The following is a 24,120-nucleotide window of genomic DNA, read 5'->3' on the forward strand; positions in this document are numbered from 1 at the left end:
AAATTAATACTTTCACTAAATCCCGGATAGTGAAATGTACTGTGTCCTTTGTCTAGAAAATCATGTACCTTAGTCTGGTACAGTTCACTTCTGTTAGATTTATCTTAATTTTGCCTCTGTATTTCTGTTTCTGTAATTTCCATACTTGCTTCAAAACAATCTGAAATTCTGCACCCTAAAAGTTAATACAGTAGATCAGTAGTTATTTGGATGACTATTTTCCCTCTTGAATATGTTTTTCTTTGCTCTTTTTCAGTCATAGTGATGAAGATGCAGATTTATGTTGCCCAGTCAAGTAACAGAAATCATTGCCTTACTTTTTATGAATGTAGTAGTACCCACTGAATGAGTATGACAGTGTTTGTTAACCATTTTGAACTATTTCTATGTGCTGTATGCTTTGTATGTAAGCTAGATGAATAAAAAAAATGTAGCTTAATATTTATAAACTACATAAATGAGTTACTAATGTATAATTTAAGTGGGAGCTGCTACAATTGTGTTTGAATTTCAAGTCAACAATTCATCAGATTTCTCTCGCGTTAATAATCCAATGTAATTATTTCTCCTTCTAGTATGAAGTAGCCATTAGACTAATTTATAAGGTTAATTTTTCCTATCAAGCCATTGCATGTTGACTTAAAATGTAAAGGAAGAGTAAACTCGTGTTAAATTTGTGTGGAATATTTTGACTAAGCGCTATATATAAACAAGAATAATTAATGACTATGTCATTATGTATATTGATTCAGTGATCTCTTAATTAATATCATTCTGACCTAAGAAATAGGTTAGTGGGTATTTCTTATGTTGAAGGGTTTTAATGCTTTTTCAGCCTCATTTTTGCATGTGTTAAGAATGGGTTTTGAGGACAAATTCTTAGATTTTGCTTTCTTTAAACCCCATTATCTTTTGAGAAGATAATAATGGTGATGACAGACATGCTTCTCACAGCAGAAGTCGGTAGCTGAAGTGAGTGATTGGTCACATAACAGATCCTCACATGACATAAAAAACTGTAAATCACATAGTCTTTCAGAATGACTTAGCTACAATGGAATTTGCACTTTGCACTTCAAAGTGGCATCTTGGCTCTTAATGTATGTCTTCCTTCCACCATTCCTTTTTCCTGGTCCCCTGGGTCTGAGACTCCCGAGGGGTGGTCTTGTCATTGAAGACTGATGACAGAAGGCATTTGATATGTCAGTCCTTTCTGTGTCCCCTCACCGGGATTACTTCTCCATTTAGTAGCAGGCCTTTTGTCATTGATGTATTTGAAGAAGCCCTTCTTGTTGTCCTTCATGTTCTTGACCAGATTTAATTCCAGGTGGGCCTTGGCTTTTCTTATCTTACTACTACTCACTCTGACAACATCTCTGTATTCGTTCCAAGTGGCCTGTCCTTGCTTCCACCTCCTTTATATCTCCTGCTTATTACTGAGTTTTGACACATGCTCCTTGTTCATCCATGCTCTTCTCTTGCCCTCTCTGCCTAATTTCTTGCTCATCAGGATGCACCATTCTTGAGCCTGGAGGAAGTGGTGCTTGAATACTGACCGTCTCTCTTGGACACTTCTTTCCTGCAGGGCCGATCCCCATGGGATTCTTCCAAAAAGATCCCCAAGAAGCTAAAGTTAACTCTCCGGAAGTCCAGGGTTGCAATTTTGCTTGCTGTCCTGCTTCCTTCATGCAGGATGCTGAGCTCCACAGTCTCATAGTCACTGTAGCCAAGGCTGTCCCCAACCTTCACACCTCTAACAAGGCCTTCCTTGTTCATTAGCATAAGGTTGAGCAACACACCATTCTGCATTGGCATCTTTCACCGTCTCTGTCAGTTGTCAATGCTTTACTGTTTGTGCTTTGCTGTTTTGTTCTTCTAGCAGATGTCAGGATGATTGAAGTCCCCTGTGAGAACCAGGGCCTGTGACCATGAGGCTACTTCTATTTGTCTGTTAAAGACTTCATCCACTTCCTTCTCCTGATCAGGTGTAGCAAACACCCCTGACAGTGTCACCCTTACTAGTCTGCCCTGTTACCTGAAAATTTAAGCTCTCCACTGACTCATCATCCACCCCAAGACACAGCTTGGTACATTCGAAGTGTTGCCTCACATATAGGGCAACTCCACCATCATGCTTTCCAGGTCTGTCTTTCCTCAACAGCATGTAGCCCTTCATGACAATATTCCAGTCATGCAGGCTATCCCACCAAGTCTCCATAATCGCAATGAGATCAAAGCCCTGTGACCGTTTGAGTATCCCAGTGGGAGTGCAAAGGGATGTCCCATAGTCCTGTCTTATACTCATGTCTTTGGCTGCTTGTACTTGCTGGAGGTATTCCCACTTAAACCTTATTTTGCTGCATGTGTGGTCACTATAACTCTCACCCCATCTTTCCTAGTTTAAAGCTCACTTTGCCATGTTGACTTGCTAAAGATTTATTGGCAAAGATTTGTGTGTGCTAATTTGTGAGGTGCATCAGTTCTACATAGATTAGTCTTAAAGAATACTTTCTACTTGCTATCCCTAAGGACAGAAGGAGTTCTGCAAGAAATACTTCAAAAGAAATCTGGCAAATGTTCAGCAGTTTCAGCTATCTAGAGCCTCTAGAAATTCAAGCTGCTTTCAGTTGCTGAAACTTTAATTGTTGCTTTCAAGTATTTCTGGAAGTTTCTATTTTGATATTGATCCTGGAGTGTGTTTGTGCTATTTGGAAATGTTCTTACATATCCCTTTTTAACCCAAAATAGTAACTTTAGCACAAGTAGGTAAAAATGTGTAGATGTTAAAAATTGGTGTCCTGTTAGAGAGAGCAACGAGGAGGAAATGTTCTTGGAATACTTGTTGTGTCAAGATGCGAGTGATGTAGTAATAGAGAAATGTTCTTGGCATTGGAAGATTTTTATAGGGACAATACTTGGGCAGTGTACAGTGCACAGCCCTTTGGAAAAGCATAAGACACTGCCCAAGAGATTACCTTCAGTATTCATGCCAGCTGCACAGATGCTTGGAAGTCTTAACTGTCCAGAATGTGACTTATCACTCTTATATTGTGTTTGGGTTGCAGGCAAGTTTAAAAATGTGTTTATCACAGAGTAAGTGGAAAAAGTCAGCCTGTGGCAGTACGGAATATTCAGATAGCACAGATGAAGGTGACGCTTGAATTAGGGTACCAGTACCATCATTTCACAAACATCCAAAAATTTCCACATTGGACTGTGCATTTGGTTTTCCCTTTTAGAAGACAAATAGAATTTTTTAAGTCCACTTTTCAGTTTGTTCATAGTGCTGTGGGTCTCAACATAAATAATTAAGTATTATAGAGTTAACAAATGGGCTAAACTAACAAATATTAATTATTACAACCTGTGTCAAATCTCCAAAAATAATAAAATGTATTCTTGCGTGTCTTAGCAAACAGGAGCATAGTCACATAGTATTCAATAGGGAGTCTAAATTAGATAGAAACATGGAAGGTAGCAATATCAGGCTGTTGCTTGATTCTTACTCTAGTGCTCTACCATTTTATCAGTTATGTAGCTGTATCATGTATTTTTCAACTTAGTTATCCTTGCTGACCTACTCAATTACTTGCTTGAAAAATTCAAGTAACTCCCCCATTACTAAAAGCTAGCTTTTGTTTCTTTGTTACCCAGTTTCTCTGATTAAACCAATATTTTCTCTATCTATTACTGGGCACAGTATTAACTTGAAAAGGAGTGTTGCTGACTACAAGAAAAATAAATTGTTGTAGCACCTTCCTGTAGTTTTTCCAATCTGTCACATCAAAACACATCTCGAATATGACGTTTTGTGAAACGACCTGCTGTATCCTACATGCTGGGTAGTCTGCATTTGTGTTTTGGTTCAAAAGTTGCTCTCTGTCTTTTACTATAGTAACCAAAAGCTTGTTACGTGTTCTTTATGTTTTTAAAACACTAAAAGAGCAAGTAGGATGTCATTTTTGACGTAGCCAGCAGGAAATGTGGGGTCTCTGCAATATCAGGGTTTTCTTTAAGTATGCTTCTTTTATGACCCTTTGAAGAGCCATGTCCTATGCTGGAAAATAAAAATGACTGAAAACTATTGACCCTATGAGCTAGGTCTGTAGGAAAAAATCCCTTTTGGTGTCCAAATCCTATGATCAATTTGATTCACATAACATATAGGTGAAGGTCCTGTGGTTGGGGTGTTTTTGTTATTTTAAAAAAAAATTATTTACCCAAGTCAAGTGTGTTACAACAGAGACAAGGAATGAAGAGAAGGAATTATTCTTCTCCCTGGATGTGCCAGGGTACTGACATGCTCCTTTACTCACAGTCTGTCCCCCTGGAAACATTTCAAACTTAAAACTACTTGGGATTCTTACCATATGATAAAAAGGAAGGAGAGCAGAAAATGCTATATCACCAATGTGAAGCACGTAATTCCTGGAGTTGTTGAGTAAAATCCAGTCTTGGACATATAATTTTTATACCGTGTTTTTCTGTTGCTTGAAAAAGATCCATATGTGCATATATAAACACACTAATGCATAAAATCTTCAGTGGCTCTATATAGCATTTGCCAGAGACTACTTTAGCAGATTATTATTTTTTAGCTAAATGGAGCTGAAACTTGTAGAGGATCCAGAAAGTTGTATGTTTTGAATTTGGTACTAGAAGGCCAAGAATGGTTGAAGACATTTTGGTATGGTTTAACATCTACATTTTGAGAAGTCTTGAGACAATTGTGGTGTCTAAGCCATCATTTTAGCTTTGTTTTTAAACCTCCCAATCTGTAAACTATTATTAAGTTGTTGTTAATCAACGTTGAAGGCTAAATAATACACTTTGTAAAGCTGTTTTTGAGTTTGGTAAAACTGGCACTGTCTTTTTAGCACTTGTGGTGAGGAAACTGATCTTCTATATTTAATTTTTAAGGGAAATACATGCAGATGATGAATATTCTGAAACCGATTGCATTTGATGTGATCCACTTCATGTCCCAGCTCTTTGATTACTATCTGTATGCAGTCTATACATTTTTTGGCCGAAATGACACGGTAGGTAGAAGCATTTTTCTTTTTCACATATCACTGTATACACAGAATGAAAATACAGAGGAGATCTCTTTGCTTAAGATACTACCTAATATGTAATCCACAGAAAAATTAGTGGCAAGAGAATGGATTTGAATGTAGGAGAAAGAAAAGGCTGATTAGATCAGCAATAAGGGAAAGAAGTATTGGGAGCATTATTGTCACTGAGACATTAATCATATTATGTTTTGAATCGATAGATTCCCTATTCTTTTTTCCAGCAGTATTGAAAAGGAGGAAAGAAAATGTTAAATACCTAAAAGTAGTGGTAGAAAGTGGGCAGCAAAGCAAAGGAACAGTCTGCACAAGGAGGGTGGTTTGAGCCTAGACAGTATAAGGTGATTGAATTTTTCTATATGGATTTCTCTAGTTTACATAAGAATAGCAAATGTTGGAAAAGGGAGGGGGCCCTGAAAGTTAAGCAGTAACTCAAGTTTGAGATGTTTGAAAGAGACTTTTTCAGATCTAGTATTCTTCTGTCAAACTACTTGCATTAATGAAAACAACGTTTTTTTGAGTGATCTTGTAGTTGAAATAAATGCTTGTTGGCAATGTCTTTACATAGCATAGATCAACTTTCAATAGAATTGTCTTAATAGCTGCGTGTAAAAACAACTTTCTCCTTTCTTGGCCCCTAAATTACTCCACAAGTAACACAATTTAGGGGTTCCAAATCCATCATCGTGTGTTGGCACATCGTAAGGAATTTTCAGACTCAACATATGGTTCTAAAAAGTTTTGAACTGTTCTATTTGGCAGGACAAATGTATTTACAATTTGTGTTTACAAGATGGGTGGGAGTTTTTTTGGTTTTGTTGGGTTTTTTGTTTTGGTTTTTTGTTTGTTTGTTTGTGGTTTGGGGTTTTTTAGGTTTTTTTGTTAAGATAATGGATTTCCATTGGCTTAGTTGCTCTGGTAATCATATTGTGCTGCATTTATTGTTTTGTTTGGGTTTTTTTTTGCCCCTCCTGTTTTGTGTTTCTAAAGCCCATACTGACTTCCTCACTCTGTGCTTCTAACAGAGAACAGCACAGTGCTAGGCAGGTAAATGTTATAGCAGATGAGTGGTAAAATTGTGATGTTTTTGTAGTGTGCCTAGTATTTGTTTTGACAGATTGTTTTCCGTGGGAAACACAATGCTTACAAGGGTTTATGATTGTAATAAATCCTCTTGTAATGCTGCTTAAATGTCCTCATTCCCCGTAGTAGAAAGTAGAGATGGGTGATGGTATGTGATTTAGACCACTCAGAGTGTTCCTGTTTTATTTTTATTCAGAAAATAATGTCAAATGGGATTCTTAGAGTATGCTGGTATAACTTCCTTAAATGTTTAAAATTATTTGTGAATACTTGTGGTTATGTTGTATATGTCAGTTAGTACACACATAAGGGGAGTGATTGATTATACAGAGTTCATTCCCACTCAGTGAAAACCAGGGATTTAAAATACACATGTTGAGTTCTATGTCCATTCATGATGCTGTCATTGCTCTTTCCAGACCTCTTTAGAATCATTATCCTATGTAGTCAGTATTTAGCTTTTTTCACTGCCAAAAATTAAACATGGTTGTAACTAGAATCTCTTTCCAAACTTTCTTTATTTGTGGGATGCAAATTAAACCTGCCTTATCTCAAATTATGGAGCAAAACAAAATAAAATTAAAAGGAATTCCTTGTATTTAACATCTATTCACTAAAACGTAAGACATTAATGAACATGCCATAAAATAGTCTTCCTTAGCAGAAAAAAATTGAGGTGAGTTTTATTTTTTTTGACAGGACATTGCACTACTTTGTAAACTTAATGTTTTTTTAATAACTATAAGGGGATATGTAAAATTTGTGGTGAATAGAAATATTCTTCAAATTGTTTAATGCTCTGCTTACTAGCCTTACTAGGCCATCAATTTGTGGAATTTAGAAATCTGTAGTTCTGCATATAGAAATAACAGAATCTTGTATGAAGCGAGTCGGATGTACTGATGAGTGAAACATTCGTTGTGAAGCCATGAGGTTCTGTCCTTGTGGAAAAATTCTGAGCAACAATTACTTTGCTTCTTGTTTTTTTTCCTCCCTCATACATATGGATGAACAATTCTGATTTCAGGGTGTAACTGGTTGCCTGGTAAATCTGGAGTACTGTGAACATGTAAAGTTTCATGGAAATTTATGTTTGTTTTTACTTTCTTTTTCATTCAGATATGTTTCCAATTCAAAATTACCAGTTTTTAGAAAGAAATATATCATTATAGAATAAATAAGTAGAAGTTACTGATAGCAATTGAAAGTTAGCAATTGGAAGTTAGCAATTGAAAGGCAGAAAGAGAAAGAATTAATGGTAGATTTGATGATGCAAATTCCTTAAATGGCTGAAACTTGCAAATATATTTTTAACATATGTGGGTTTTTTACATTTAAGCAGGGCTTTTTTTTCTGTTTGTTCTTACCTTAACAGAGGGAATAGTCAGTCTTGAATTTGCAGTCCTTATGTCCATGTCTTGAAAAAGTACTATATGATGTTAAGAAGGGAAAAAAGATAACATGGAGAATCAAGGATGGATTTCTTTAAGGAAAAAAAGTTATTTTCTTTTTCACCCATACACCTGCAAAATCAAAGACAGTTTAGAACTGATGCTTCTACAGTAAATATTTGAAGAAAGATAAAAATTTTTTTTGTAAAAAAGGTTACTTCACTTGCAATAAAATAAAGGCATGAACATTTCTATTTATCAGTTTTTATCAAATGTGGATGTATCTCCTAGATCAGGTTTTAGATTTCATCAGAGTATACTTCTGGTGGGAATTCAACTCAGATGTAAATTGTCATTTAATATATAGAAGAATTGGGGCAGATGGACATCTTAAATCAGAAACTTTAGATGCAGTAAATGGGGACCTAAATTATACCTGTTTGTATTCAAAAGGAGAGGAGGAGGTCACGTGAGCTCAAATACTTCCTTGCCTGGTTCAGCCCACTGAAAGGAAGTCTAATAATGCAGTGAACAACAGTGCCCTAAATATTGTTCAGCAAATTGCCTTTTGGTGTGAATCACATACCAGAACTGTATTCAAATCCTTTCAGGTTGTTGACTTAAATGTGTGTTTCTTACATGTCCTGTTTCCACTTTCTTAACTGTGTTAGTTTGTTGGGGTTTTTTATTAACAGTAGAAGACAAGTAGTTACAATAATTATGCATGTCACATCAGACCCTCAGCTGGTATAATCCATTGCACTTAGCAGGAAATTAGTGTAGCTATATATATGTGTGTGTATATGTATATATGTATATATATATATAAAATAAATACATATATATAGCACAGGTGTATATATAACTATATATCCCAGCTGATATTCTGCCCCATACACTCCTGAGCCATGAACATGAAGATGGCACATGTCTGAGGTAGACCTTTATAGGCATTAAGTAATAATGACTGTTTTATAAAGATCAGTAGTTACAATTTTTATAAATGCAAGATATATATTTGATAATACAAGAGATTTTATAGCTAGAAAGAGCAGTGAAGCCCATTTGGCTTGGGTGAGGTGTGAATGCAAGGCTCGGAGGGGGCATCGTGGGGCACCATTCCGGGCTCATCACCCAAATGAGAAAATCCAGAGTCCTGCAGCCAAATACAGAATTACAAGAATAAAAGGTACTGGATGTTTTATTGGTATGAATGATACACTGTCATCTTCATGAAGGATACTTAGGTCATTCTTCACACCAGTGCAATGTTGAATGCTGTGACCTCTGTGGATTTTCTTTTCATTTTGTACGGTTATGATTCTGTGCTAAAATTTTAATGTAAGTAAGTTGTAGATAGTCTTTACAAACTTAAGTTTTGCTGTACAACTTTAAAGTTTAAACCAATGAGATTTCCTTTCCCAGCTTAAGTAGAATGTATGTCTTCCAGTTTGAATCAACGGGACTGGGCCTCAGTAGCAGCAGATTACGCACCACACTGAACAGAATCCAGGAGAGTCTGATTGATCTGGTAAGTACCTGGATTTTGTTAATGCTCAGTGGGATAGAGGTCTGTGTACAACATTCAGGAATTATATTTCATCATGGCTTTTTGATTTTTTTTTTTTCTCTTTTCACATTCAGTGTCTAATAACAAAGGCTTAGTTTCATGATGTAGAGGTCATTATTGTATGAGATCACTTGTTTCTAATGTGCAACAAAACTAATTAAATAGATTTTGCTAAATGTAAATGAAATTCTGCATTTAAATCTTCTATTATGGTTCATGTAATAAAGAGAGTCATTCAGTTATTATCTCTACTAAGACATATTTTATAAAAAGAAATAGATGACTCATTTTTCTTCAGTTAAAGAATAGCAAAACAGTAAGCTATCCTGAAGATTATTTGCTTTTCAAGATAATAGAGGTAGTATACTAAGTCCTTCCTTAATTTTGGGGAACTTTCCCAGATGTATTTTTTACATTATATCCTATCAGTCATTTCATGATTTATTTTCAGAATGTGAAGAGTAAATATGGTGCTCGTGTCACACTGGCAGTAGATTACTGTCCTTCACGGGAGGATGGTAAAGGAGACTGTAGGTAGTTTTTGTGGATTCAACTGAACAACAGATTATAAAAAAAAATATTGCTAAAAACTACACCAGAAATGGAAGTTTGAAGTTCTTATATTCCACCTAAATATAAAACCTTTGAAACATTGTGAAGAAGTTTCCTAAGGGTATCATAAATGGCTTGTATAGCAGTTAATACCATGGATGCTACAGGGAGGTTTTATTTTCTGAGGCTTCTATCTTAGAAGGAAGAAAAAGATGTTCTACTCTGACTTGCACAAGGATTTGACACTCCACAGAAATTTACTTTATGCTTTTTTAATTCCTTGAAGCATTATATCGAGTCCTAAACTGTTCTCACAGAGAAGCATCTTAGAGGGTTTGGGGGCCATTTCTTACACAGTCAGTAGAGGGAGCATGAGATAACTAATAACCCTAGGCCTCTGTAAAACAGAAAACTGCTTCTTGATATTCTTCTCAAAGGCAGTGTATGCAGAAAGAAAAACTAATTCTAGGAAGAACTTGCAAATGAATCAGTTAAAGATTATGGAAAAATGGAAAGTTATGGAATTAATTTTTAAAATTTCTCTATAGTGATGGTTCCTGACTGCTTTACAGACTTCATTTTTTTTAGCAGTTAAAATGATTAAAAAACAAAAGAAACATTTCTAGGAGTGAAATGGAAAAATAACAGCAGTTTGTTTTCTTCCTCAATCATTAATAGTACTGTAACAGATAATGTTATTGACAGTTGAAATTAATAGCTATATACAATGTGAGATTTGAAAGAAGAAAGAAGTCATAGCTAAATGCTATTGACTTAAAGACATTCCATGAAATTTATTAATATCTTATGAAATTATGCTAATCTTATACGATAAATGGAAATTTTTCACTTTTTGATTTATGAGGAAGTAAAAGTGTTCTGGGTATTTTTGTTTACTGTTTGCTTATTTTTAAGAGTTTGTGGAAGTCAAGGTTCATTTTCATTGTGTCATAAAAAGGGTATTTCTCAAGACCGTAAGGACAGTTCTGAACTGCTCGAGGGATTCTCCTATCTTACTTTAGATTTTTGTAAATTGCTTTCTGAAAGTATTCGTGTTTGCGTTGTGGCATTCAGTCCCCTGGCCTGATGGGAATTTAAGGTTGTTGCCTTGTCTTCTATGCATAGTACCTTTATTAAGGGCTTCATTTCTGTCACATTTCAGTTCCTGATGGCAGCATCAATATTTTATTTCCATAAAGATAGTCTGAATCTGACAATACTGAATCTGTGACCAAAGCTCAGCCAGACTTGCATGTAGATCAGAATAATTTCACAAATCTGTCAGTGTCTTTGAAGGTTGAACTACATGATCTGTATCCAGACTCTTCAGTAATTTAGACTGGATCATTTCTAGCTTTCCTCTTGGACTTTGTTCGTTCCTTTTTTTGAGATATCAGTGGATGAAGGCCTCTTAACTCAATATTTATTGTCAGGAGTTAGAGGAATAATTGGAGGATTTAGTGGCCATCCCCTCCAGCTTTGTGTAGAATTCTGGGAGTTTCTGTTTGAGATTGAATTAATGCTATCTAGTTTATACCAGATACCTTTTTTGTAGAATACTATTTTATTGTTATTGAGCTGAATTTTAAGCTTCCTTTGTGAAGGAAAAAGCGATGTGGTGTAGGAGTTCCACTTCTGGCAAGTTAAAGCACTAAGTGTTCTTCCTTGCATTTTTGTAGCATGTTCAGTATGAAGAGTATGGAGGTCGATTGGAGGCATTCCCTGTAACTCCTTATGGAGCTGCTCTATTTTCCCATTATTACAGTGCAAGAGGTTTCTGTCCTTTAGCATATACTGTGCTTACAGCATACTAACCATACTTGGAAAAGAAGTAAGTCTGGTTTTTATTTGGACCACTGAGAGACTAAGTCAAATTTCTGACTTGTAGCCAGTGTGCAAAAGGGTGCAGCAATTTAAAGCACTTCCTCTACTTCCATCCATCCCTTCCCATGCATCACGTGCCTCCTGCTTCTGCTGGGGGTCCTTGTCCCTTCTGAGCAGTATTCAACTATAGCTGAATCACTTCTCCACTGTTTTGCAGTCTAAAACTTCATAGCAAAAACTACATAGCAAAACCAAATGTACTTTAATAACTGCAGCAAGTCCTCCTGCAGTTTAGATTAATGTTTTAGACAGTGGACAGGAAATAGCTGAAATGTGAACATGTGTTTAGTCCTGTTAACTTCTTTGCAAGGCAATACTGTGACACCTCAGCTGCGATACATACTATTCAATGTCAGTATGTCTCTCCTACACTGATAAATGATAAACCACATTATAGTAAACAAAACCCCCCAAACAAAAAGCAATGACCAAACCACTTCAGTTGGTAGTAAATGTGCCCCTGCTGGTTGTAATTGTGATACAAAAGCATTTTTAATTTGGACTTTTTAAAAAATTTGGATGTTCTGTATGATTTAATCAAAATGACAGTTATGAAGGACTTTATGATGACAATGATGAAAGGCCATAATTGAGAAAGCAGGTTCTTAAAACACTACTGCTTTAGATATGCTTCCAATTTCAAAGTGTTACAAATTTAATAATAATGAAGTCCAATTATGGCTCTTTTTAAAATCTCTGCACGGCTAATACAGATACTGGTTTAAGTATGATCTGAAATTTCTTTTGATAGATAAACAGGCTTAATTTAAAAAAAAAGAGATCAGGCCTACGAATTAGCAAAACTTTATTTGCTTTGTTATAGTAAGTTATGTGGAAGTGTGCTGACAGCTTACAGAGATTGAGTAAGCATTTTTCTGTGTATAACCTACTTGTCTTTGCCTTAAAGAAATACCTTTAGGCTAAATCAAGAGTATGAAAAATAAAAGCACTAGGAATATTTTTTTTTAAGCGGGTTGGAGTCCAGTTTAATGTCTGAGAGTTAAGAGAACAGTATGACTTTAAAAGATTTATTTGGCTACACTGTACTGAACTTCATATGTGTATCAGAACTTCATAGTCAGGTCTTTCCACAGCTAGCACAAAGCTTTCATACAGATTTCTGCTATGCAGCAGCTTCAGAGTTAATTTAATAGTTACTTCTGGATCCTCCAAAAGTAGCGCTCTTCAAACACTCTACTCATTCATATAAGCAGATTGCATTAAAAAGAAAACACAGAAAGAGTGAAAAGGGGATGAAGAAGTGCTGTTCTTTCAGCCTCACTCAGATGTGGTTTAGATTAGGCTAAATACACCAAAACAAGCCCCTGTTTTGAGTTGCTTATATCTCCTCACTGGCAGTTTCCGAGTCAGGTATGTAGAGGTACCTGCACACATTATGTCCTTGTGTTTGTCATTTCTAACAGGAATGTGTTTTTACACAGTAGTGATGTCCATGTTAGTTCACTGAGACCTGTGAGCCCCCAGGTACAAGGCATCAGTCAGTTTGTTGTGTGATCAGTTTGTTGTGGTAATTCGTGCTTTGGAAGGAAAATGCCTACTTCTGATTCCTTGCTTTGTCGTTTTTTAAGCAGCTTCCTTATCTTCACAAAATGTAATGTAATTGTGATACTGCCATTGCTTAGATGTTGTTTGTGAATGTCCTGTGAATGTAAATAGCTGCTTTGAGTGATATTGCTGCAAAGAGAGATTTGGGGGGCAAATAGCCATGGAATGCTCATAAATAATTCATTGCAAACAGGTTTCCTCAAGCAAAACTGAAATTTAGAACGGAGTTTCTTAGAGTTACTGTGTTTTACAGCAGTAGAAAATAAATCAATGTAATAAAGTATCTAAGCATTGCAATGCAATGTATAGAAGAGTAGATGGGAGGAACTGCTGATATAAAATAGCATTGGTCACTGTATCTTAGAACCTGTCCTTGCCTTTTGGACTCTTTCCACAGAAAGTGTATGTCTTTTGGCAGTGTCAGGTTAGAGATTGATGGTGCAGAGATGGAAAATGAAGATTTTTCAGCTGTACAAATAAGATAAAGATTGGTAGGAATAATTTTTTTTCTTCATGCCTGACTTCCCATCCCATTTTGGCTTTGACTCTTTGATCCTGTGAAATGGTACAATTCAGTTACATTAGCCCCAGTGCTGGAAACAAACCGTTTGGTTTTACTTAAAATGTCACATCACTGTCCTGCATTACCTACTGTGGATGGGTGCCCTGTTATATATGGTTTGGCAAAATACTAATGGCAAGCTCTGGAGAGTCTTGGCTGTGGAATTGTTTACCTGACATGGCTGTGCCTAGCACAGGAGGCAGCTCCTAAAGGGCGTAGTTAAGGTCCTCAGTGAAATCGTAGCTGTGATTCTTGGTGAGGTTTTATTTGGTTTAAGATAACTTGTGCAATGTTTCTAATCCATACTTGGCCTCCTGCTGCTTAAAAGGAAAAAAAAAACCTAAAGAAAAAAAGAAGAAAACGCAATTTGTGAGTTTTCTCTTTCCTCTATTTAAAAAAGATTTCTAAATGTACGTAATGACAATTTTTAAGGTGTTGTATGAATTGCTTGTCAAGGGAAGAGAGCTCTGTGTATACAAAATTCTGACATGACAAGCACTTTGAAATTATGCTAGGACTTCTGCAGGTGTTTTCCTTCCTCACATTATTCATTTAGAGTTCTTCATACATCTTTTTTTTTGTTTACTTGACTGTATTACCAAGTAGACTGGAATAACATACTGAAGTTTTTGAGCTTATTTAATTGGATACATTTTCTGAATTTTGGCAATTGCTTGGTCTCTCTTTAAGCAGTCTCTGCAGACATCTCATTTTAGTCACTTCAGACTCTTCTTGCTGGGCACCCAAAATGGGCTGGTTCCAGAGGAGTGCAGGTGCCCACAGAGTCACAGCTGAGCACCTGGGAACCAGCAGCAGCTCTTCCTGAGAAACTTTCTTTGACAAGAAAGTCTGCAGTAAAAAATGTGTATGAGCAGACCAGACCAGCTTATGTGGGTTTTTTGCAAGGTTGTGGTTCAGGTTCCTAAGGTTGCCTGTGTGTGTGCTTTTCTGTGGAGTCTCATTTGGCATTTATTTTTTAGGGTGTAGTTAATGACTCATTTTCTCAGTTGTCTATCAGTACACAGTGGTTCCTGATAGAGGCATTGTTACATTGGTTGAGGCAAGATAGTAAATAAACTTTCCAGCTTCTTGTAATTTTTTATGCAAAAAGTCTGCCATTTAACTTTGAACATTAAAAAACAAAAGAAATGCAAAGATCCCAGAAGTTTCAGTGCAAACTTTATTGAACTCTTTTACTGAAGGCAGTGGGACTGACCCAACTGAAGTTTAGGACATGCTTTTTTTGTGACAAAGAACATGGAGGATCCACACTCATGTCTGCTGTGAGGCAATGCTGATCAATTCAACCCTGGGGACAGTGTGAAATGTGTGTGCTATAAGTGTTGGGAAGCTTGGGGATCCCTTTTATGGCTCTTCAATAATGCTATAAAGATATCACTGGTGTGGAAAGGATTGAAAATAATAGAATATTAGAAGCATTATTTCTCCAGATGGTTTGTTGTTTGGTTTTTTAAAGATCTGCTTTCTTAAAGTCTGTAGAGTGGCGATCATTGTAGTAGCTTACATTGTTTATGTTTGATTTACTTTCCTGAGGTTGAGGCAAGATTACCTTCTTGGTAAGTTTTGTGCCCCTCAGCAAGAAAATACTAATCTTGCAACTTAAAACATAGTAGGAGTATTGTAAAGTACCATTTTAAAACCTTAACACGTTTACAACATATTCAAGATGTACTTTTACCTTGAAAGCAGTGTGCTTTTGCAATTGGCCCTACCTATAATTTTCAGCATTCAGTTTCAAGAAGAGTTAGGGATGTGCAAGCTGAAAGGGGAGGAAAAAAGCCTTCAGTGCATTTCTTGTGATAAAAAATTCTTGTATATTAAGCGTCTACTTGGATTTAGTTGAACTTATTTTCAGACAGCTTTTGAATACAATAAGGCGTTATGTTTTCTTTGATCAGTTTGTTTTCTTGTAATCTATGCTCGTGATATTACAAAAACTATTAATTACAGTTTTATAAACAGAGATGATAGAGCTAGCCTGTTTTATGTAAACATTTGGGGTTAGTATGCTTTTCTTTGTCCATCAGCACACATCAAGTTCTTGGTAACAGTGTTGGTATGTCACAGGTGCTGTAGACTGTTCTGCTGCCAGAACCTTTTCAGATAGTACCATTTTGTCCATGCTTTTTGGACACCACTGACTCCTTTAAGATCAGAATTTCTTCAGTAACATTTAGAATTAATATGAAATCAAACCTAAAATTTTTGCTATTGTGTATGTATATTAAATCACAATGATTCTAAAACTGGAATCTTGTGCAAAAAGTATTAGGCCAGAAAAAGTGCAGTTTTAAAAGATTATTGGTTATGAGTGTGATCTGCAGCACTTTGTGTGCTGGGGACAGGTTGTGGAGTTTACAGTATTTTGTTTAAAGTTAGTGAAAGTGCATGATTAATTAACTGTCAGCTATTTCACCATAATTGGCAGATAATCAGTTACTTCAGTTATAAGTTCTTTATTTCTTATAACTGAAATGAGTGTTTCTGTTCTCATGATGAGATCAGACCTGTAAAAATGTCTCTCTTGCAAACTGAATGTCAAATTTTTAACTCAGATAATTACCTGATATAGTTTATACTTCTAATTTAGGTAATTATTTTATAATCTCCTCTTCCCATTGAGATGGAAGGCTTGACAGAGATTTACCACTGGGTTCAGCCAAACTTGAAAACGTTCTCTTGTTACAGATGACATTTTTAGAGGAAGGGGTTGAAGGAGAGGCTTGTTCCTTAAGCAGATAGATTTTATTTTTCTACCTGTTCATTAAAAATTTCCTTCTTGGGAGTAAACAATTAAATGATAAAGTGAAATACCCAGCAATTAAACAGTATCATGCTCCCATTCATCTGATACCTGTTATTTGCTAACACGTATCTTTTTGTTGTATTCAACTGTAGGTATCTTACAACGATACTTTGCAAAGCGCACACTGTAGTTCACACTACTGTTATTAGCAATCCTTAAATAGGCAAAGCAGTCATAAGCCTGCTTTAACGCTTCATCCTGATATTTTCAGGCCTTTATAGCAAAGCAGCTTTTATAAATAATTGCTAGTTGGGTATGCCTATCAGGTATGGCATTACAAAACTCGGTTCTTTTCCTATGACAGTATGAGGAAATTAAACTAAGGCTAGAGAAAATTTAATATGCAAGACCTGCTGTAAGGTGTCTGCAGGCAATGCTGGTTAACCTGTCCTGCTGTGCCTGCTACAGTTCATTGGGTTACTGTTCAGATAAGTCTGGCGCTTTTAATAATTTTTAAAAATTTTTTTTAACACTTTGGTTTTTTTCCTATTTGTCAAGGAAGGAAAAGAGCACCTTGTAGTTTGCATCAGTTCCATGTATACTTTGAAATTATTTTATTAAATCTATTTTGTCCAGTTTTCTTACAAGGATGTTGTGTGGGCTGTGATATGTCTTTGACATATCACAGTTCTGCTGGATCAGCAAGACCTACTAGTCTGATGCAGGGAAAAGCTAAGCAAGTTTATTCTGCTTTAGTATTGCTCTCTACATGCTTAATACTGGGTGCTACAATATGTTCTCAGTGTAACTTGACATTTCTTGAAATTAAAGTTTGGCTGGCTGCTATTTAATTTTCTGGCTTCTACTCCCCTCCTCTCCTCTTCCTCTTGAGGCTGGCAGTTTTACAGGACTCATAATTGTTTTCTGTGGTACACAAAGGGAAACTCTGGCAACAGACATTTTCTTCCAGATTTTCTTCATTACTGGAAGGGTTAACTTCAACAAGTCCACTACGCTGAAAAACATCTGATTTCTTTAAATAGTCTGTAGCCTTATTTCCTGTTCCAGCCTGTATGTTTTGCCCCTTTATTTTCTGCTTTCAGCCTTTTGATCACTTCTGTTAATGAAGGCAGGAGGAAAAAACACCTGCATCAGTAAGGCCCTTTCAGAGTGATCTTGTGCTTTTTTGGGGTATTGGCGCACTGGCTGTTTCCTTTTTGCTGTCATCATGCTTTTGCAGTGCCTGCTTTTTAGAACAAATTAAGAGAATGAAATGCTCATGCTATTTGGCCATGATATTTGAACAAGAGTTTGACTCCCTAGTTGAAGCTAGCATGTCTTTGATTTAGCTAGTTCTCATGTACCTTTTGTGTTCTTCAGATACAACACAATTTTGGCTTTTAAAAGATTCATTAGTTACTTACCTTCATGGGAAGCAGAAAGGAAGAAAAAAAAGTTTAAAATGTGTCCAAAGTGGCAGGCAACTCTGAAGTACGATAAATACAAAATGAAGTCTTCATAATACTCGGTTTTTACATAATTTGTAATTAGTCTTTGAAAGAAAGCAAGCTTCTTAAATGTTTACTACTGATACTCTTCCCCCAGCTCTGTCACTCGCTGTCTCTCCTAAGGATAAGCATTGCTTGGTGGGCTGTGGGTTTGGCTATTTTTGTCTTGTGTAAACACTTCAAAACATCTTTGTTTGTTTGTGTTTTGGTTTGGTTTTTTTGTTTTGTTTTGTTTTGATTTGGGTTTTTCAGAATGGAATGAAGTGAAAAAAGAAAAGAGGGCAGATAAAGAGGGAATTTTAATAGTTAATCAATATGGTCTTTGGCTTAGTTAATGCTGTCAGAGAATTGATTGCTGTGGCTAGATGGTTAGATGTCACTGCCTATCTGCAGTAAACATGTGGATGTGCTCAGGAAATACCTTTGAGTTCTCTGAAAGAGGTTACATGAGCTTTAGCAAATATCCAGGCCTTTTGGCTTGCTTATCCATTCTGATAGACTCAGCAGAATGCAAACTTCATAGTGTTGTGAAGCATCTAGTCAGTTTAATTCCAAGTTTATCCGGCTGAATGTGAATACAGATCAGAGCAAAGAAAGTTAATTTTTCAAATAACATAACATTATAGCTAGCCTTTATAATTGTTCCTGTGCTCAGTGCAACTGTATCTGATTGCATTTACCATAAGCTTCTTTTAGAAGTTTTATCTTCTGCTCATTGATGTATTTCTGTGAGATATTTTAGTGCTACAAATGATGTGTTGATGGTATTGGTCAGTCAGCAGTCCTTGTTTTTAATGTCAAAATTTCTGTGGGGAGCCATCAAGGTTCCCTGCTTTCTTTGCTTTTTATGTCTGTAACCTTATTACAATATGTTTTTTATAAGTCCAAAGGTACTTCCTCACCCTTATTAGTGAGAACTCTGCCTTCCCAGACTGTGCATTGTTCCATCTGCTGTAGCCCATTTTTATGCTTGTGTTTGACGTCTCTGGAGATGCAGAACTGAAAGAGCCTTTCTGATTTAGCAAATCCACCTCCCTATTGCCTTGGGCTGTCACACCACGGGAGGAAACTGCCAAATAAAATCCGAGAGAGTTAAAGTAGAACTTGTGAATTTTTGTTCCTCCACACCTCAAACCACTTTTAACAGCTTGCATGCTATTATCTTCTCAGTTGTCGTATATTCTTAATGTCACTTTTGGTTTGGCTTTCATCCAAGCAGTAAACACATTCTGGTGCTGCTTTGTCTATAGCAGCAAAGTTTTGATCTTTCTGCTCATCCTGTATCACTTAAATTCTCACCAGGTCCTTACACATTTGACATAATCAATTTTCACCTGCCTTACCTTTAATTGCTGCAATACAACCACAATGGGTCTGTCAGATATTTTGCTATCAGAATAACCGCCCTGTTGGTTTTCCAGTTTTCACCTGATCATATGTGCAATACTTTTTCTCTTGGCATTTCAAGGTCTGCAATGAAATATTCCTCTTTGTCTGAATCCTGACATATAGAATGAATGACACCACTACTAAGTTCCACCAGTGCTTCAGGTGCTCACTGCTCTCCTCTTCTCCTTAAGCAAAAGTGTCTGAAAAAAACCTGTTTGAATAGCAAGTACGCTCTTTCAGGTCACTCTTCACAGTTGTTCTCTGCTGTGAAGCCCAGAAGAAATTAATGGCTACTGTTGTGGTTAGCTTGAGTCTATTTTTCTCCCTCCTTCCTTAGTTACTTCACTGCAATTTCTTCTATTTTTATTTCTATCTCTAGTTGAAACAAACAAACAATTCAAAAACTTGAAAGCTGCTTTTTTTCATAATGTTGTTTTTGGCTTTATCTTTTTCCATTTTTTAACAGCGATTTCAGAATTCCACTAATTTTTTTTTTGAGTCCAACCGCAAATATTATGTTTAAGCATTATTGTTATCCTCTTGGTTGGTTATTTCTACGCTGTTTACAGCAGCCATGTTAGGCCGCTGATTTTACTTTTGTAAAAGTTATTTTTTCCACTACTTTGGGACTGTGTTACTGTTATTTGTTTTCATTCCGTACATACAGGCTGAAACGTTGTAGCATCCATAGACTGTAGACTATGGCCACAGTTTCTATCCCTAGGGTCTTGAAAGGCTCTGATTAAATCCGTGCCAAATCCTGTCTTCTTACCTGTTCTGGGTGCAGTATTACCTTTACTTTGTAGCATTTCTCATCTTCTTGTGGGCTGTGTATAAGCATGGTATGAATAATTAATCCAAGCCAGCCAGAACTACCTTTATGTTTTCATGTTTTCATGCCTGAAACAGTTTGGGGAAATAGCCAGGCTTCAGAGGGTGTCCCTTTGTACGCCTGCTCTGGGAATTTCTTCCTTCTGTGATTCCTCTACTAGCTGTACTTTGTACTTATATTCCTTAAGTGTGGGGGTAGAATTTTTCCTCTATTTTTTTCCTTTAATTTTGCAACAAGGCACTGGTATAAACTGTTTCTCACTACGGATTCTATTCCTTTGCTGTGAATATTTCCTTGCTTTCTAGCATCAAGATGTCTGCAGGATAGAAGTTTCCATGGAATGGTAGCTTGATTGAGAACATCAATTGTATTTTACCTAAGTTAGCCACAGCTCATATAAGCAGTAAAGCCCATGCATAAGTAACATTCCTTTGATACATCTCTCTGTTTGGTTGCTGTCAGCTTGAAGATGCTGTCTCCAAGGATGAGAAGTCAGTCTCCCAAAAGGCAATTGGGGTAAAGCCTGTTTGGGTGTTAAGGTGTAGCGAGAAGATTATTTGCTGCCTTTCTCTTTTAATTTATTTTTTCCTTGGATACTGATTTACATGAGATGATTTTTTTTCACTTATTTTACTATAATGTTCAAATAGAAATAGGCTTGATTTAAATTACACCTTAGAATTTGAAATATTCCTTCATCTTATCTGGCATCTGAAGCTGGAGCCATCCTTGCTGGTTTTGTGGGGTTTAATTGGTTTGATCCTTTGTTTCAGGAGGTGTCTGCTGATCCTTCAGGAACTCTCACAGCTGCTGAAGAGAGAAAAGAGAAGGTGCCAAGCCCACATCTCAGTCACCTCGTAGTTTTGACATCTGGCAATTCGCTATATGGTTTGGCAGAGAGAGTGGTGGCCACAGAATCCTTGTAGGTTGTTTACTGTACTCGTTGTATTTGTGATCACTGAAAGCTATTGATTGTTTAAGAAATTGTGGTTACAATCCAAAGCCTTCTTGACAGGTCAAAAATTCCTGTCTCTCAATGTGATTTTAAATATGAGTGATGAAGGTAATTTCTTTATTAAAGGTACAGGAGTCTTAATTCTTTGGTCTAGCAACATGCAAGCACAAGGAATGAAATTTTACTGCAGATGATCCAGTAATTTGTGGCAATACATGGCCAAATCTAACAGGACAATGTTTCTAATGGGAATATTTAATCTGTATGGTTCATTTTCGCCTTGTATTAAATACTTGACTCAGAACTTCTTAGTTTAAGTTGGTTTGGCTTGAGTTACCATGTTCTTTGCAATGGGTGGAAATGTACCTATGTCACAGCACAGGAGAAGAGGAGATTATAACCAGCAATTAATGCAAGTGTTACAAAATTATTTTTATTTGATAAGAGTAATAGTAAGAGCCAGATGGGAATTATTTTTTCCTCACACGAGATGACACTTAAAGATTAGAAGTTAGTTTTAAAAATATTTTTTTCCATTTATGCTTAGATAGAAATGTATTTCCTTCTTATGTTGTTATTAACAAATTCTACCCCTGAGAAGGAATATGAGATCAAGTTCTATTTTATAGATTCACTAGTATAAAATTAGGTATGTTATTTTGAAATTCTGAGATGGATTTATTAATATTGATGTTGACTGTCCTGCAGTGGGAATTGCATGACTCTTGGTCACTGACTGTTCCGGTTTGGCCAAATTTAGAAATACATTCTCTGAGAGAAGGCAGGCCACAGACCACCCCTCCCCCACCAGGTTTGGGAAAAATTGAATTTTACTCGAAAGAAAGTGAAAGAGATAAAAACTATTTATTTAACAAACACACAGGAAAAGGATAATGATGCTAAATAATAAAACCTCTCGCTCTGCTGAGAGAAACCTGGGAAAGTTTCAGAGTCCTTCCATAGATCTCTCTCTCCCCTTCCTTGGAGCTGGGACGGGATGGTGGGCTCACCTCCAGGGCCAAGGCCTCAGTGGAAATTCCTCCTGATGTATTCTGATGTTGAGACAGTCCAGAAGAGGAAAAAAAAAAAAAGACAAAGTCCCAGGAAAACAAAAGTTCAACTCTCTGTCTCTCTCTGGAGAAAGAAAAAGGAGCTGAAAAACTGGCTGAAAACAAGCCGGGTGCTTTCCCCACTCTCTCTCTGCTGCCGCAGCTGAAAAAAAATGCCTCTATCTCTGTGTGACCTTGAACAAGCTGCAAACTGCTTTGAAGAAGTTTTGCTCAGGTTTTCCTCTTCCCTCTCAGGCTCATTTTAAAGGCACAGAAAGACACAAAATTAATTTCTGGGCATGGGGCAGCGATAGGGGATACACATCACAAAGTCACCCCAAGACACTGACTTTACTAGACCTTGGCTCAGACTTTTGCAGTGTATCCTCAGTAAAATAGAAATATGAATTGTTGATATTCAAGCCTTAGTCTCTTTATTCAAGTATTTTCTTGTTCGCAAGTACATTTTAAAATTGTCAGAATTGAGAATGCTAGTTGATATGCTGGCATGCAACTGATACAGTTCTTCTTGGGACTAAATTTTCCAAAGTTGCATATTGTTTTTGCCAAATATGTCAACTGTGGAGTAAAAATTGTAAGGACACATGCCAAACATTGCACTTAGTTCACAATAAATTTTCTTTGCTTTCAAAGGGTATTTCTGGCTGAGCAGTTTGAATTTCTTCAGCCTCATCTTGATGCAGTGATGCCAGCTGCCAAGAAGCCTTTTCTTCAGCAGTTCTATTCTCAGGTCAGAATTGTGTAATTCACAGCTGATTTTCATACAGAAGATTTGAAACTTGTACATTATAGTGCAAATACTTGTACATCATAGTTATATATTGCTCCTACTAGCCAGAAATTTAAAGCATTGAATTTTATTTTTTTCTTTTTCAGACAGTGTCAACTGCCAGTGAACTACGTAAACCAGTTTATTGGATTGTTGCTGCTAAAGCCATTGACTATGAACAAATGCTGCTTCTCATGGCTAATGTGAAATGGGATGTGAAGGAAATCATGTCACAGCACAATGTATATGTAGATGCTCTTTTAAAGGTGAATAGTTAATGGGAAATGGTGTGCTAGAGTTTATATAAACACTACATTGCTGTAATACTTCACTAAAACTGTTAAAGTGACATGGCTAGGACAATACATCATCCTGACAAATGGGAAATTACTATGAGGTCTGTCCAGAAGTTTAATTATTCTTGCTTCTAAAGCATTGTTTTCAGTGATGATTTTTTTTGACTACATGGTGTGTGAAAGTGACCGCAAAAGTTTCATGAGTCTCGTGTCTAAGTCTTGAATGGTAGAGAAACATGTAGTAAACAGAGTAACACTGAGGGAAATCCAGTGGCCAGAGATACCCTTTAGCTGGAGATAGTAAAAAAAACCCAAACCACACTATTTGCTCTTTCAAATAATTTTGCTGATTGTCTTTGAGATGTATCATATGAGCTGTAGGTCAATTGAGCACCAAAAATGATCATGCAGTATCTGACTGAAGTTGCTGTATTTAGAAGTTAACATTTGAAAAGGAAGGGAAGCTATTCAGCCAACTTGTCAATTGCATTCCGTAGATGTCATTATACAATTGCCACGTCTTATGGCATACAGAACTGGTTCTTGGGACAAGCCTTTCCTCATCCTTTTATATATGCCTAAATAATGTTTCTAAAAGTCTTCAGAGGGAAGTTCTGGCAGTGGTAGAATTCTGCAAATTAATTATACTATATTAATTACTAATTCTTTTCAGAGAAACTGAAAATTTTATTTTAAAGATGTGTGAAGTGTGAATCACAGAATAAGCTACACATCTGTGTGGAATAACAGTTTGGATAACACCTTTGTACTTTGTAGCTCTTCTCTGCTTAAAAAAAAAATCAAGGCAAAGAAGGAAGAATTTGACAGAGGATATATCATTGCACTGAATT

The 24,120-nt window shown here is 36.4% G+C and overlaps 1 protein-coding gene across 1 annotated transcript in view; it reads left to right on the top strand.

Annotated features, from left to right (window-relative positions):
- Positions 1-24,120, top strand: part of VPS50 (VPS50, EARP/GARPII complex subunit) — an 82,641-nt gene that overhangs the window by 51,611 nt on the left and 6,910 nt on the right. The window contains exons 21-26 of the mRNA XM_017729175.1: positions 4,921-5,042; positions 6,066-6,122; positions 9,000-9,080; positions 20,953-21,101; positions 22,838-22,934; positions 23,081-23,239. Coding sequence (XP_017584664.1) covers positions 4,921-5,042; positions 6,066-6,122; positions 9,000-9,080; positions 20,953-21,101; positions 22,838-22,934; positions 23,081-23,239 — 665 coding nt within the window. The remainder of the gene's footprint in view (positions 1-4,920; positions 5,043-6,065; positions 6,123-8,999; positions 9,081-20,952; positions 21,102-22,837; positions 22,935-23,080; positions 23,240-24,120) is intronic.

Source organism: Corvus brachyrhynchos, unplaced genomic scaffold (genome assembly GCF_000691975.1).
Source record: "Corvus brachyrhynchos isolate BGI_N302 unplaced genomic scaffold, ASM69197v1 scaffold142, whole genome shotgun sequence".
Classification (NCBI taxonomy): domain Eukaryota; kingdom Metazoa; phylum Chordata; class Aves; order Passeriformes; family Corvidae; genus Corvus; species Corvus brachyrhynchos.